General features: G+C 36.9%; 1 protein-coding gene across 8 annotated transcripts in view; it reads left to right on the top strand.

Moving 5' to 3' along the window:
• Positions 1–17,500, top strand: part of LOC135197946 (uncharacterized) — a 503,607-nt gene that overhangs the window by 389,806 nt on the left and 96,301 nt on the right. For 7 of the 8 annotated variants that reach the window (XM_064225235.1, XM_064225236.1, XM_064225229.1 and 4 more), the window contains one exon: positions 2,551–2,603. The exons of the other annotated variant lie outside the window; for it this stretch is intronic. In XM_064225235.1, coding sequence (XP_064081305.1) covers positions 2,551–2,603 — 53 coding nt within the window. The remainder of the gene's footprint in view (positions 1–2,550; positions 2,604–17,500) is intronic. 8 annotated transcript variants of the gene reach the window in all.

Raw genomic sequence — 17,500 nt, 5'->3', positions numbered from 1 at the left:
TAATAATTTTAACTCGAGTTACCTGAACTCATTAAGGCTCAGGTGTGCGTGGAGATGTTTAATTTCCGCTCTGACTTTGTAAATGGTATTGGGTAATTCAGTGCGGCTGCTCTAATGGAACTCTCGTCCTATTAATGTTTTCCGATGATATTAAATTGAATTCTGTTGGCGTTGGACTCCCGGGAAATTGTAGCTCTCTCTCTCTCTCTCTCTCTCTCTCTCTCTCTCTTCTCTCTTCTCTCTCTGCGCGCGCGCGAGAGAGAGAGAGAGAGAAGAGAGAGAGAGAGAGAGAGAGCTACAATTTCCCGAGAGTCCAACGCCAACAGAATTTAATTTAATATCACGCACACGCATCGCCCATTAATTGTGTCAAGTATTAATATGTTTTATGCATATATGAATATATTGCATCAATTTTTATAACTATACTCGAGAAATTCCGCCATTTCTTTTCTGTAGGAATGAAAAAGAAAGCGCGAAAATACGCGATATTATACATTTACCTTGGCACGTCGGTGTGCCCAGCATAATTTTGATTTTAATTAAACATTCGGTTCTGGTGCCTTTATAGCGTGAATACTATAACGTACAGTATGTAACATCTGCACACCGCACGCCTGCGCGTAAAACATGCCTTTGCCATAAACATAACTTCTGCGAGATGGTAGCGAGAAGAAGGGGAGATAATGTAAATATATCTCGCCTTTTTTTTAAACGTACCTTGAAACGTAATTTTCAGGAGTCATTATTTTTAAGGTCTGGCGTTTAATTGGTAGCTTCTTACAAGGTTCTTTGCAGCGTCGCTTCGGCCCCTAGCTGCAAACCCCTTTCATTACTTTTACTGCATCTCCGGTCATATTCTCTTTTTTCCATCTTGCATTCCATCCTCTCCTAACAGTTATTTCTTGGTGCAACTGCGAGGTCTTACTCCTGTTACACCTTGGTAACCTTTCTCTCAATTTTCCTTTCAGCGCTGAATGACCTCATAGGTCCCAGCGCTTGGCCTTCGGCCTAAATTACATATTCCATCTATCTGTTTGTAACTGCTGTCTTGTTTCAGTATCTCATAGGGATGTGTACTCCGTTTCTTTAAAGATAGAAATACACTTGAGTGTTTCCAAATAAAGTGAGTTTCAAATAACTCAAAGGAAATGCGGAAAATTAAGTGAAATTGTACCATTAAAATACTCACACAACTTGGCAGTGAAAGGGAATAAACATTTATTGACAAAGAGCAATTCTCTCAATTCTAAAAGAATTAAAACAACATGGAAGTACGTGAAATGAAACCGTTTCCTTACTCTGAAGAAATACCCATTGAGCGTGATGAAAAATTGGACTTTCATTGGTCACATTGACCAGGTCTGTGTATTGTATTGGTGCATTGACCTCTCAGGCTTCTCTGTTTCTTTACACTTTCAGGTCCGTTTCATAGTGAAAGCCCCAAATGCCCAGTGATGCCATGAAATTCTAATTCCAAGTGGGATTTTAGAAATTCTAATTCCAAGTGGGATTTTAGAAATTCTAATTCCAAGTAAGATTCTAGCAATTCTAATTGTAAGTGGGATTGTAGACCTTCTAATTCCAAGTGTGATTCTAGAAATTCTAATTCCAAGTGGGATTTTAGACATTCTAATTCCAAGTGTGATTCTAGAAATTCTAATTCCAAGTGGGATTTTAGACATTATAATTCCAAGTGGAATTCTATAAATTCTAATTCCAAGAGGGATTTTAGAAATTGTAATTCCAAGTGGAATTCTAGAAATTCTAATTCCAAGTGGGATTCCAGAAATTCTCATTCCAGGTAGAATTTTAGAAATTCTAATTCCAAGTGGGGTTCTAGAAATTCTAATTCCAAGAGGAATTTTAGAAATTGTAATGCCAAGTGGGATTCTAGACATTCTAATTCCAAGTAGGATTCTGGCAATTCTAATTCTGTGTGAGATTCTAGATATTCTTATTCCAAGTGTGAGTCTAGAAATTCTGATTCTAAGTGGGATTCTAGCCATTTTAATTCCAAGTGTGATTCTAGACATTCTAATTCCAGGTAGGCTTCTATAAATTCTAATTCCAAGTGGGATTCTGGTCTATTGGTTACTTTAGTTGCGTCATTAAAGAGCAGAATTTTCTCCATTGGAGAAAGAAGAAAGAACAAAATAACCATTTACTTCTATGTTTAGTAAGATCGCTTGATCATCATTTAAAAAACTACCATCTATTTATGATTAATCTTATAAAAACTATCATTTATTTATGAAAAAACTAACACCCGATCGTATGGCATGATCATGTGTTAGTTTTTTGAGATTTTTCATATCTACATGATAGTTTTTATAAGATTATCATAAGTACATGGCAATTTTTAATAAGATTATTATAAATACATGGTAGTTTTTTTTATCATAAATACATGGTATACTTATAGAGCGCCAGAGAAATGGTGTTGAATTTTTATATCTTTTCTTGTCTTTTTTTTTTCCTTATAGTGAATTCAATAATTTGATTAATACCTTCTTCATTTGATTGCTATATTTGATTTTTCTTTCTCAGGTACGTTTCGGTCACGAGTGTTTCCAGTACGTTTCCACCCATATGGAAGAGATGTGAGTAACAAGTTTCAGTTAATTGTTGGTAATTTAAATTATCTATTATATATATATATATATATATATATATATATATATATATATATGTGTGTGTGTGTGTGTGTGTGTGTGTGTGTGTGTAGTTATATATATATATATATATATATATATATATAGATATATATATATATATATATACATATGAGAGAGAGAGATTTGTGCAACACTTAGTTACAAAAAAAAATACTATATCATTTTATTGGTTCACTAGAAAGAGAAGTGAGTTAATTGTGGTATATTTGGACGTAAAGAAATTACAGCATCTTAGAGAGAGAGAGAAAGAGAGTCCTGTTTATAAAAATGAATAAGAAATACAGTGTCATTCATTTTAGAGAGAGTAGAGTAGATTCCTATTACAAAGATAATAGTATGATAGTGTCATTCTTTTAGTGCATGAGAGAGAGAGAGAGAGAGAGAGAGATTGGGGGGGGGATGTTATTTGGTCTGAGGTAATTATTCAATAAGAAACGCAGTGCTACTTTTTATTCCTCTACTTCGTGTTTGTAGATGCGACAGAAAATACAGTGTCATTCTCTTAATACGCGCGAGAAAGAAGCCGACGAGGAGGGACGGGTTGGGGGGGGGGGGGGGGTGGGGGGGGGGGGGGGGGGGGGGGGGGGGGTCGGTGGTGGGAGGTGGGTGGTGGGGTGTTTCCTCCGGGGGGGGGGGGGGGAAACCTGATTAGGTTGCTGGGTATATAAACAAGAAGCAAAGGAAATACCGAAGGCACTAGGACAAAGGAACAAGTTCATAAACATACCGGGGGGTTTCAGAGGGTTGTCACGGGGAAAAGTCAGATGAAACGCCACTCATAACAAAAGCCTGAATATTTACTTGGAAGAAAAGAAAAAAAAATAGAGGTTTGGGGGGGTTGGGGGAAAAGAGGGGGTTGGGGGGGGGGGGGGGGGGGGGGGGGGGGGAGCGGGGGCCCCTCCGGGATTAAGAGGCCGCTTTGTTTTGTTTTCAAGGACAATGCGAAGCCCCTTTTTCTTTTATGGAGTGATGAATTAGAGAAGTGGATGAGCAAGGTCTGAAATACTAATAATAGAGGTTGGATCATGTTAACTTTAATGTTTGAAGTTCTGGCGTTTTTTTGAGTCGAGATACGATGCCACCAACGATAGCAACAGTTTTGATATGAATAATTTTATCGAAAAGAAGAGCACTGGATAGGGAAGCTCTTCTTTACGTACTTTAAAAAATAATAATAATTTCCTGTGTTTTTGTAAACTTCTTGGGAAAAACTAAAATGCCAAATTGAAACAGTGAGACATTGCAAAATAATTTTGTGATGTACATTTTTCAGGGTACCAAACTCCTGATTTTTATTCATTAAATAAATTAAATTCCATTAGTCAGGTGGTATAAACGTAAATATAATTTGTATTTGTTCAGCTAAATTAGCGTTCATTGCGTTAAAACCTTTCACCGATATATTGTTTGAATTCATTATTATTAGTAATAGTAATGATGCGAGCCAAGTTGTAGTTGATGATATTTTTATAGATATAGCATTTTTTTCATAGTATTTAGACACAGTTTCCTTTGTTCCTCGATCATATTAACAATTTCTTTTGTTTTTATTTATTGTTTTTTGCCTTTTGTTTTTATGAGTTAACGTTTATTTCTTCCTTATCGTGGAACTTAAAAGTTTTTAGATATGAACTACCTTGGTTAAGGTCAGTGTTTACGGTTATAAACTGAAATGGAGAGAAAGAAAAAGACAAAATTACAAAAAGAGAGCAGTTGGGTAATCCTCCTGTGCCCCAGTGAGCTTAAATGAAAATGAGACTTATCAAGGCGTAGAATTAATGAATGTACAGCTAATCCGAGGCTACAAAGGCCTTCCCCTGTTCATCAAGGGACGCGATAACAGCTGGAATACGCGGGGCATTTTCGCAGGGCATTATGCCCTCGCACCGGCATGAAATCTCGAAATGGACTTAAGGGGCGTAAGTCTTTGTATGGGAAGGGTATGGTTTTGGAGTGGGGGCGAGGGAAGGGGGGTGGGGGAGTTATCAGAGGCAGGGTTGGGTGCAGGATTAATTACTGATTTCGCACACAGTCTTTCTCTTTGTTTATTTGGGGGTGGTGGTGGTTAATTCAGTTGGATTGACATGGTCCCCATGTCTCTCTCTCTCTCTCTCTCTCTCTCTCTGTGTGTCCTACCCATCTTCAAAGAATGAGTGACAGTCCAATTCCAAATAATGTTTTATGGAGAAATAGGCTGATTGGGAAGAAAATGCCTGGGACCCAATTCTCTGCACACCATCTGGAAAAGTTTTTGCGTTTATGAAGACGTTTGAGTAGAGAGGCTTGTTAGGCGTCACAACTTGTTTGCACACCATTGGCAGTAATACTCGAGGGAGCTGTAATGCTGCAATAATAGTAAATCGTTTTTTTTATATACTATAGAATGTTTATATTCAGATAAAACTACGATTCCCAAACATTTGTCCTTGTAGGTTTATATGGAATGAAATTTAAAATTTACGCCAAACCCCAACCGCTGGGACTCATGAGGTCATTCAGCGCTGAAAGGGAATTGAGAGTAAAGGCGGTTTTAAAGATGCAACAAAAGGGAAACCTCGCGGTTGCACTATGGAACAAGTGTTAGGAGAGGGTGGAAAGTAAGATGGAAGGAAGAGAATATGAAGGGAGGTACAGTAAAAGGCATGAAAGAGGGTGAAGCTAGTGCCGAAGGGACGTTGCAAAGAGCGGCAAGTAATGTTGACAGTGCGCCGCGTGAGATGCACTGACGGCCAATACGGGGATGTAGGCATGTAGTATGCATCGTTAGATCATTATCCTTTCGAAGTCAGTCTCATGGACTTGTTCCCATTCCTGATCAGGTCTCTCTTCTCTTGTTGGTCAATATTTTAGTCGCATCTGTTCAGCGACGTCTCCCAGTTCGGACTAAGAAGAATCCCGCCATCACATTTTTTCTTTTCTTTTTCGCAACAGGAAATAACATCGTTACGTTTCACAGGGAATTTCTCGGAACCTTTTCGTAAGCTTCTTGCGGATTGCGACACCGCCCCTCCCCCGTCGCTTAAATACTCGTGGCCTTGATGAGACAGAGGATTGTCCCTGTAGCTTGGTGCTCATTGCTGGTACTGTAGAGTCTCTCTCTCTCTCTCTCTCTCTCTCTCTCTCTCTCTCTCTCTCTCATGTACTTCTGGTAAATTTGATATACGTGCTGGAAAGATTTCTTTATAGAAAATACAATTTGATGATTTTCTCTCGTTATTTGCTAAGAAAATTGGATTTTTAGTCTGGAATCTGTTTATGTTTCCCACGTACGAAAATCGTTCATATCTGGAAAGTGTCTGAAATCAATTTAAATACATCGAGAATAAACATCAGTCTTCAGTAAAGAATCTCAAGTATTGTAAACAAAATAGATATTTATTTTTGGCGCGAAATTTTTGGCGGTAAAATTATCTCGTGCCACGTTTATCTCTCAGCTGGCGGGAAAGCTGTGCGGCTCGTAAACACAGCCTGGTGCAACGGTTAGTCAACAATAGAGTTGCGAAAGATAGTTTTTTTCTTTTTTTTTTTACGTACAAGGGATAGTTTTTGTTTAATACAAGGGATATCGGTGAAGTCTTCATGTCGGTTATTTCTTATTTACGTATTTACGGTTAATATTTTTACCGAATATATTTAAGTGTTATTCTCTGCCACTTTTGTTTTTGGAAATCGTCATGACAAGTATAGCAAATTATTCTTTTGATGTATAATATATCTTATATAACTAGTATATCTATATAATATTATCTAGAAATTATATTATTATATATATATATAATTATACTATGAGATATCGTCTGCTGTTGTTGTTGTATGTGTAAGAGAGAGGAGAGAGGGAGTGTGTGTGTGTGTGTTATTTATGGCTCATTTCAGTTCCTTGTCTTATCTTAGCACCTTAGAAAAAATAAAAATTTCTTTTTAATTTAGTATTTTTCTGAGCTTCCAGAAAATAGCATCTGCAAGTTTTCTGTTGACAAAATCTTTTAATCTTCGTCGTAGTGAACATTAAGACTGGGTTGGAGTTTTTTTCTGACTAAAAAAAAAGAATTACAGTCTTCTCTCTCTCTCTGATCACTTCTCTCCTCTCCTCATCCCTCCTCCTTCTCTTCTCTGCTCTCTCTCTCTCTTTGATTTTTCTTTTTGATAACACTAAAGATATTTTTATTGACTTTTAACTTTTTTTAATGTTTCCTGGCTAACAAAAATTTGAAGTAGCTCTCTCTCTCTCTCTCTCTCTCTCTCCTCTCTTCTCTCTCTCATTTTTCGTTACATTCCTCATTTCTCGACAGGCTTTATGGGCTTCCCGGAAGTACCCATTCGGGGTTCCTATGACCCTACCCAACCCCTTTTCTCTCTTCCTTGCATCTCTCTTCAAATCCCCCACCACCATCAACCCCCATCCCCGTACCTGCAACCTCTCTCTCGAATCCTCCCTTATTTGCCTTTTAACCCCCAACCCCACCCAGTCCATACACGGACCCTTAAACCCTCGCCTCCCTACTTCCTCTTTCATCATTCTTCCCTAACTTTTTTAATCACCCTTCGCATCTTATCATCCATTCCTCGTCTCGTCTCTCTTCCTCTCTTCTTCTCTACCTCTCTCTCCTCCTCTCTCTAATGTTTTCTGGTTCTTTATTACAGTTCGGTCGTTCTTTCCACTTCACTTTTTCTTCTCCAAAGTAACCAAAGTTCAGTTTTCTTTTTCTTAATTCGCGGTTCCTCCTCCTCTCTCTCTCTTCTCTCTCTCCTCTCGTTAGTAGCCCATCTTGCTTGGGTTGGAGACGTACCCGCGTGAAGTCACCAATAATCAACATATATCCAAAAAGTTTAACATACGACTGAGGAATTTGGAGAAATATGCTAGAAGTGTTCGTGAACCTATCGGTGATAAAGATTGAGTGTGGAAATAGTTAGGATAAAATCTCGTCTTCTCAAAGTTAGTTTGTAATCAAGTGTAATACTATAAATCAGAACAAGATGGCAGTAAGTTCCAACTGGCGGAAAGGTTGGTCGTAATTTGGCGTGTCTAGCAGCTTCCGGCAATACGATGAGGTAGCAGGAAAGGGAAAACTGCATTTCATCATCTATGAAATCAGCAACAGTCCTAACCAAAAAAGATACAAAAGCATTCATCGATATCTTAGTAAGGTATAAACAATCTTCAAACTTGTAGAACAAATCTAATGAAAAACCATTCTTGGAAAATAATTGAAGAAAGTTTGCCAATAAAATCCAAAGTAGGTCAAAGCAGACTCATAAAGAAAATAATACATAAACCAACATATTCCCCGACAAAGAAAAGAAAATGAATAAGGTGAATCTTGTGAATATACTAATTGATGCATTAGGAAAAAGAATGCCAAAAGCATGCAAACTGTGTAAGGTTTGGTATAGCATAGTCAATCCACAAAACCTAATCAGAAAATGTGCTGCAGCAACATTCCGACCCATCCACAGTGTGCTGAGGTAATACAAGATTTGAGAAAAGATACAAGAATTTTTTGTTCAACATGTCTATCATGGATAGACAATGTTATTAAATCAAGATTGAATGTACAAATAGTTGAGGATGAAGAAGAAGAGGAACAGGAAGAGAAGAAGAAGAAGAGGAAAACGGAAGAGAAGTAAACAAAAATGAAATGACAGAAAAAAATAAGGAAAACAAAGAACAAGATAAAAGTATGGATGCAGAGATACTCATTGATACTACATAGAGGCAATAAAGAAAGCAGCATACCTACGAAAGAAATAAATTACGATATGACAACAGAAAAGCAAATCCCGAAGAGGCTCTACCCAGATCTATACAATGACGGGAAGGAAAGAGAAAAATAGACAAGAAAGACAAAATCTGCAACCTTTTGAAAAGAGGGAATTGCAGATTTGGAGAAAGATGTTACTACAAAGAAACATCCTAAGATAGTCAAAACTATGAAATATATGGTAAATGTGCATACTTAGATGGATATGGGGATGATTGCAGAGATCTGCATCCAAAAATATGTAAAAAAAAAAAAAACCTAAAAGAAGGAAAAGGATGTAAGTTCGACAAAAATGCAAATATATGCACCCTGTAGCCATGAATCATAATCAAATAAATAACCAACCAAGTAATAAAATCCAAAATAAGAAAGAACAAATAAAGAGAGAAAGAAATCAAGAATATCAGGTAAAAGAGAAGCAAACCACCAATGAGATATGCAGAGGTGTCAGCAAAGAATTTCAAAGCATCAGCTCCGAAATTCTACTCAAGAGATAATAACTGTATTTATTATGCAAGAGGATATTGCAGAAACGGAGAAAATTGCAGATTCAGACAACAAAAAATGATAATTATGATGAAGGAAGATACAAATATTATGGAAAAGTTGGTGATTTTTTTAATGTCAGAATTTCTGGAAATGTTAAAAAAAAGAACAACATACCAGAACAGGAAAGAGACATGGGAAAACTCCTTATTACTATCAGTATTAAATGAAGGAGAAAACACGCAAACCATCATAGTGATGAATGCGCAGGGCTTTAGTTACGAGTAACTCAAAAAGAAAAAATAGAGTACTTAGAAGAACTAACCCAAAATGAAAAGAAAATAGATATAATGAATATAAGTGAAAACCTGGTATTCCCAAGAGACTGGGAATGATGATCAAATAAAAGGGTTCCAAACTTATAGATCAGATAGAAAAAATAGGAATCAAGGGGGAACCGCAATATATGGGAAAGACAAAAAACAACAAGGAAAATATATGAGAAATAAGTAACTCAGAATGTGAACTAATAGCGGTAGAATTTGAATCTGAAAAAATTGATGAACATAGTAATATATAGACCTCCTAATACTAAAGAGTTTGACTTAATAATTGAAAAATTGGATGATATATGTAGAAATCACAAGGACTGGACTATTCTCCTATCTGGTGACTTCAACTTTCCTTTCGTAGAATGGAAAGAACGAATAGGAGATTGTGGTTGTACTTATACATATAAAAAAGAGAGTAATAGTAGTGCAGAAGATAAGAGGCAATTTGAAAAGCTATTAGATATGCTACTAGAATACAACATTCAACAAATAAATCATCCTGCCAACAAGAAAGGAAAATACTTTAGACCTAGTATTTGTGAACGAGATGAATTATGTTAAAAAAGAAATAATAGTTTATAATGCGAGTATTTCAGACCATAATGTCATAGAATTAACAGTTCATTCCAAAGCAAGTGAAAATAGAGATAGCAAGAATGAAAAAGTGGGAAGGATATGGAAATACAACTTCTACAGTAAAAATATATAATGGTCAGAAATTAATGAAGAATTAAACAAAGATTGGGATACATTTTCGTAAGTGATGACATAAGGGTAAATACGGAGATATTATATAAAATATTGGAGATAATAGTGGAAAAAATATATACCGAAGAAGAAAAGTAAACATCATTCATGCATACCAAGAGACAGAAGAATCTTGTTCCAGAAAATCAGAAAGTGGAAAAAAGGTCTTGCAAAAGAAAAAAATGCATGGAAAGTTATAGAACAAAAAAGTAAGATAGAAAATGCAGAAAAAAAGATTATACAATCAAAAGAAAATGAAAAACGGGACTTGGAAGAAAAAACCCTATTAAATATCAAGCAAAACCCCAAACTATTATACTCATATGCGAAGAAGATGAATAAAAGAAAGAATAGAAAAAATAGGCCCTCTGAGAATTGAAGGGAGATTAACGAATGAAAAAAAGGAAATTTGCAACATACTGGCAGAACGATATAAGAGAGAATTCACCCCTAGAATAGATAATGAAGATAATGATATAGAAGTAAGGGATGAAAATAGTGAATATTTAGCTGACATAGATATTAATGAAGCTGATATTGTGCAGGGCTATTAATGAAATTAAAAAAATGGAGCTGCTGCAGGGCCTGATGGAATTCCTGCTATTTTGTTAAAGAAAGTAGTTTTCATTCTATCGCAAAGCCACTTGCAATATTATTAAGACAAAGTGTAGATACAGGCAAGATATATGATGAGCACAAATTAGCGTATATTACCCCTACTTTCAAAGTGGATCAAGACTAGAGGCAAGTAATTATAGGCCTGTGAGTCTAACATCACATATAATGAAAGTGTATGAAAGGGTAATGAAGAAAAACAAAATATTATGAAACATTTAATAAAAAATAATTTGTTTAATAAAGGACAACATGGTTTCGTACCCGGAAAAAGTACACAAACCCAACTGTTAGTCCACCGTGAAAACATATTCAAAAATATGAAAAGCGGGAAATGAAACAGATGTGGTTTATTTAGACTTTGCAAAAGCTTTTGATAAAGTAGACCATAATATATTAGCGAAGAAAATTAGAAAACACAATATCGTGGATAAAGTAGGAAGATGGTTAAAAGAATTTTTACACAACAGAAAACAGATAGTTATTGCAAACGACGAGAAATCGGATGAAGCCAAGGTAATATCCGGTGTGCCGCAAGGTACGGTGGTTAGCTGCAATACTGTTTGTTATTATGATTGAAGACATAGACAATAATGTTAAGGATCGGTATTGAGTATTTCGCAGATGACACAAGAATAAGTAGAGAAATTTACTTGTGATGAAGATAGGAAACGCTCTACAAAGAGACCTAACAAAGTATATGATTGGCAGAGGTAAATAGGATGGTATTTTAACTCTGATAAATTTTGAATCAATAATTATGGAGACAGAGAAAGAAAGCTATATGCATATAAGGGACCTAATATGAAGTCCATCACAAATAAGGAAGCAGTTAAAGACCTTGGTGTGGATGATGAATAGGAACATGTTATGCAATGATCAAATAGCACTCTGTTGGCAAAAATGTAAAGCAAAAAATGGGAATGTTGTTTCGGCACTTCAAAAACAAGAAAAGCTGAACAGATTATGCTTTATAAAACATATGTTCGTAGTCCACTGAATATTGCAATATGATATGGTACCCCACGCTATCAAAAAGGATATTGCACAATAGAGAGTGTACAAAGGTCCTTTACAGCTAGAATAGAAGAAGTTAAGGACCTAGACTACTGGGAAAGACTACAATTCTTAAAATTATATAGTCTGGAAAAAGGAGAAGAGAACGCTACATGATAATTTCAGGCATGGAAACAGATAGAAGGGAATAGCAGAAAATATCATGGAACTAAAAATATCAGAAGAGCAAGCGAGGTAGATTAATAGTGCCCAAAAATATACAGGAAAAAATAAGGAAAAGCACACAGGACATTAATCACTACGCACCAGCATCGATAATGCAGCGTCTATTCAATGCGTTGCCAGCTCATCTGAGGAATATAAATCAGGAGTGAGCGTAGATGTGTTTTAAGAATAAGCTCGACAAATATCTAAACTGCATCCCAGACCATCCAAGATTGGAAGATGCAAAATATACCGGAAGATGTACTAGCAACTCTCTGGAGACATTAGAGGGTTGCCTCACACTGAGGACCTGGGAAACCCGAACAAGATTAGTAAGGTCTGTAAGGTAAGGTAGGTCTCTCTCTCTCGTGGTTTTCTGGGTTTTTTTTTCAGTTCGTCTTTCTTTCACTGTCTTCTGCTCCTCAATCACTCATTCTTCTTCTTTCATTCATCTTTCTGCATCGTTCTTCTTCATTTATTTTCAGTTCCATCATCTCCTGCTTTCTTTCAAGATCTTTACTCTCCTTCGTTAGTCCAGTCACACATTTGGTCATTTTCGCTTACGTTTTCATCATCTCAGAGATTAACTCCTTTGAGAATTCGTCAATTTTGTCGGTTTTGTGTATAGGTTTCCTCATCTCTAATCTCATTGTTGTTATTTATTTCTTTTCCCGATCAGTCTCTTCGTTTGTCTCTCCTCTTCTTGTCCTTCTCGTCCTTTGGCATCCTGAAAGTTCCTTTCCTCCGCCACCGGCTTCCTACTTGAGTTCCATTTAGATGAAGAATGCGCAGGAACAGCTCTCTCTCTCTCTCTCTCTCTCTCTCTCTCTCTCTCTCTCGAGTGTGTGTGTGTGTGTGTGTGTGTGTGTTAAACAGTTTTTGCAAGGCCTCTTTGTCACCAGTTTGTTATTACTATTGTTATTATTATTATTATTCAGAAGAGGAACCCTATGCATATGGAACAAGGACTCTAGACCTTACATATGGAACAACCCCACAGAGGCCACTGACTCGAAATTTAAGCTTCCAAAGAGTATGGTGTTTATTAGGAAGAAGTAAGGTTAGGTAAAAGGAAAGGCAGAAAGGAGAGATCTCTCGTATTAAAAAGAAAAAAATAAATTATTACACTAATAGATAAATAAAAATGTATCAAAATGTAAGGAGAATGTTATTAGGGATCGTGCAAGTAAATAAAATATATTTTTTTATACTTAACCATTGATTGCACTCATACTGCTGCATTGTGTCATCGGGTCGTTAGGTCAACGAAGTTAAGTGTACACGTCATCGGCTCAGAATCCTTGTGAACTTCTTTTGGACAGGACATGGAGAAAGGAATCTTTAAGTTAAATTTCTGTTTCAATTTTCTTTCTGATAAATGCATTCTTACACACGAACTATTTGCATTATTGCTTTCCTTAGCTGACGATAGCTCCGGCTGTCATTTCCAGAGTGTCCTTGTGATATGATATAACGCAAAGAAGCTCAGGAGATGTTAGTAGGAGCCATCGTGAGCTAAGAACATAAAGTTTTTGATATGTCTAATATTGTTTATATAACAGAGGTAAAATGTAATCACAAATTTCTCTTAATGAGCTCTTTCCTCCTCCTCCTCCTCCTCCTCCTCCTATTATTATTATTATTATTATTATTATTATTATTATTATTATTATTATATTATTATTATTATTAACGACAGAAACCTTCAGTCGTAAAAGTCTCTTTTACAGGTGTTTTCGTATCACTGTGAAACCTTGATCCCTTTCTCATAGCAGGTTAGTGTCGATGACCCTTTTGGTTGCGACACCAGTTGATAGTATGAGTAAATGTTAACGTAACTCTCTCTCTCTCTCTCTCTCTCTCTCTCTCTCTCTCTCTCTCTCCTGTATATAATCTTACTCAGATGAAAATAAAGTTCTCCATCTTCGTTCGCGAAGCAATATGAAATTTTTACTCAAGCCTAAATATAGTTTCTTCTCTCTCTCTCTCTCTCTCTCTCTCTCTCTCTCTCTCTCTCTCTCTCTTACCTGTATACAATCTTACTCAGTTGAAAATACAATTCTCTCTCTTTGTTCCCCAAGCATTGTAAAATTTTTACTAGGGCAAGATGTAGTTCCTCTCTCTCTCTCTCTCTCTCTCTCTCTCTCTCTCTCTCTCTCTCTCTCTCATCAGATCGGAAGGTGGTTGTTTGTCTGGGTGGTGGACATCCTATTCTCCTGGAAGTAGGATAAAAGATGCCAGTTGTCAAAGTGAAGGACGGGTGGAGGAGATAGGAGGAGCAGGAATCTGTTACACAAGGAAAGATGACCAAATTTTACGGCTATAGAGAGAAGGATGAGGCAGACCCACTTGAAAATTTCACTTGGTCTCGTAAGGTCTTGTTTTAATTGTGCCTGGCACGGGCTCTTGCTTAGAAACGAGGACGGTGTGGGTATGGTCGTATTCGATGTAATGGGTGTTATTTTCCTTTTTTGAGCTATATTAGCAATGTCCGATAAGACTTAATTCTCTGAAATTGTATCCCTTAGGAGCCTGGTGCCGGCAGTACACCCCACACGGTGCACTGTAAGCATTAATTAAGGTTGCTTGAAGCGTCCCTTCGGCCCCTAGTGGTGCCCCACTTTTTTTTTTTTTTTTTAGCCTTTTACTTACCCCCCATTCCCGCTTCCATTCCTCCATCTTGCTGTCCATCCTCTCTAACTACCTCAGTTCAATGCCTTACATCTGATTGGACGACTTTATGGCTTATTTTTCACAAATCAAATGAAAATTAGAGATTTAATCTCTTTTTGATTGAGGTTATTTTCAATATGCTTTTTGTAAATATTTTTACTATTTGTTGGAGGTCCACACTTCACTTGACTGAGGATGAACTAAGCACAAGGTTCGAACGCTATTGTTATTTATTAAAGAACCATCAACTCTCATGCATCTGTATTATTGTGGACCTCCAACCATTATCTTCATTTTCGACACGGAAAGCTGCGCCCACCATGTTTACTATTATTCTCAATAATTATACTTATCCTTGTTATCACTATAACTCGTGTATCTATTGTAATGCATTTCCGATGTATATTCCGTGCTGAAAATTATTATTATTATTATTAATTGATTAATTTATTTATTTATTGATAAAAAAAGCAAAATTGAAGGGAAAAGATTGGGAATCCACCCTAAGGAATCGATACTCAAAAGACTAGGGAATTTATTTATTTATTTATTGATGAAAAAAAGCAAAATTGAAGGGGAAAGATTGGGAATCCACCCTAAGGAATCGGTACTCAAAAGACTAGGGCATGGAAATCTCGTGTCCAACCGACTGCGTATTATCAGTAAGTAGTCCCCGGCAGATTTCCAGATAAAAGCATAAACGCCGTATTCGTTATCGAGTCTCCATATCTGAAAAAGGCCGACATTTCACGACCGGACATTCCAGAGTCATGTTTTGAAACAGACCACAAGACCTGATCTCTCTCTCTCTCTCTCTCTCTCTCTCTCTCTCTCTCTCTCTCTCTCTCTCTCTCTCTCTCTCTCTCTCTCTCTCTCTCACTTTAAGGCTGGCTCAAAGCTCGCTTTTCATAAAAGGGTAAATTTAAATAGCTTGAAAGACCTGAAGTTGGAAATCAGAGTTTTCGCATAACCAGCTAAACCTGTTTTGTTATGCATAACGTGAAAATAATGATAGGATTAATAGGATGGAAAATAACAGGCTATGTCATAGCAGGAGTTCGTAATTGTAGAAGTATTTGGAATTTATTCCGAAGGTCGTGTTTGTTGTATATTAGGCGCGTGATTTGAAAAACTTGTCACTTTCTGGTATTTCGAAGTTAGCTTATTTTTCAAAGGAATTATTTGTTCCGATTTCAGTCATATAAGATCTGCATTCCCATTTTCATCACATTTGCCTTATGTTCTGCGTTTCTGACTTAAAAAAAAAAGTTTCGGTTTTGATTGATTGCAATCGCCTCGTGCCCCGCAAAAAGTGATCATGGACGCCGCTGTTCCGAAAATTGCCATAGACAGGGAGAGAGAGAGGCTTCATGTCTTGGCGGAGGAGGTATTGGTGAGATAAGACGCCGCTGACAGTTATGTACCGTAGAGTTTTAGACTGTTACAAAGGAAGACCTCTCTTTCTCTGTCGGTGCATTCTCCCAGTGATGGATACGGCAAGGAATGGATTGCCCCTTTGTGCTCTTTGCATTGTCCTTCCCTGCTTTTTCGTGATCCTTGGGTCATCGTCGTTACCAACAAAGGGCGGCGGGTTTGGTTTCCTGTCCTTGCGATCCGTGGAACATAGCCACATAATCTCTCCCCTACTCCCCACCCTCACCCCCATGAACCCCTCCCCCCTCACCTGCCTCTCCCCCGCCCCCCCCCCTTCTCTCTTTTCATTTTCCTTTATGATTCCAAATGTAACCGAAAATGGAAAGCGTTTTTATCCCTGGCATTATTATTATTATTTTATTATATTATTATTATTATTATTATTATTATTATTATTATTATTATTATTCTTTTTAAGGAGTTCGAACCTCGTCTTTTCGTGAACCAACTCATTTTTCTCTTGTGAGTGCAATGCTGGATGTCATTTCCAGAATTGTAGAAGCATTTGCTAGCCAATGCAACTTAAAGTATATTTACGTCCCCTTGATTTCTTACGTACAATCGCGCTCTTGGACACTCAGGCGTATAAATTCGCACAAACTTAACAATTTCATAGGCGTACCTCAAAGTAAAAGAATTGTTTATTTTCACAACTGTATCAAAATTGGTCATATGGTGTATTTAGATGTAATAGAAACGTAAACACTTCTCCAACGGAATTGAAATTGGTAACATGTCGAAACATAGGTGCATTTTAAGCTAGCAGGACCATTGTACATTCGACGGATTTATTAACATTAATTATATATAAATGTAATAAGGCAAAAACATATGTCCCCTCTACATTTTCGCTTCATTTAAGAACTTCGTTTTACTGACTAAGTTCCTTTCCAGTAAATTGTGGTAAATCGGGGTAAATCGTGGTCTTCAGAGAAGGTAAATCACACGGGGTTGTTGTTAAATGGTGGTTGTTGCTTATGACTCTGTAATAATAAAAAATGGTAGAAAAAAGGGAAACTTCTAGTTATTCCAGAATTCCAGATAGGTACTGGAGACGGGAGGAGGGGGATGGGGTGGTGGTGGTTGCCTATGTTTCTATAAAAAAAAAAAATAAATATAAGGAAAGAAAGGGAAGCGGCTTGTTGTACCAAACGCAGGTACTAGAAGAGGAAGGATGGTTGTTGGGGGGGGGGGGTGGGGGGGGGGGAGTTGTCATAAACATTCATCCACCACAACCCTAACGTTCTTCTTTTTTCATCATGTTGACTTAGTCTCCTAATAAAAGTATATATTGTTTATGAAAATGTCAAGTTTTCTTAATGATTTCGCGTGTTTTTCCGTCGTTTCATTAAATTCCATTGCTGTTGTGTCATAAAAACAGTACAACAAATCTTTTTGAGCGCGACCACTCTCGTCTGAGTGGCATAGAGAATCTTGTGGTTTTCCGGATCTTTTTTTTTTCACTTTTTTGTTTGTTGAGGAAAAAAAACCTGTCTTAAAACTACTTCGAAGGCAACTGTTTTTATCTTGAAACTTTCCATCAACTGATTTG

Source organism: Macrobrachium nipponense, chromosome 21 (assembly GCF_015104395.2).
Source record: "Macrobrachium nipponense isolate FS-2020 chromosome 21, ASM1510439v2, whole genome shotgun sequence".
Lineage (NCBI taxonomy): Eukaryota > Metazoa > Arthropoda > Malacostraca > Decapoda > Palaemonidae > Macrobrachium > Macrobrachium nipponense.
This window is presented reverse-complemented; position numbering and strand designations above follow the sequence as displayed.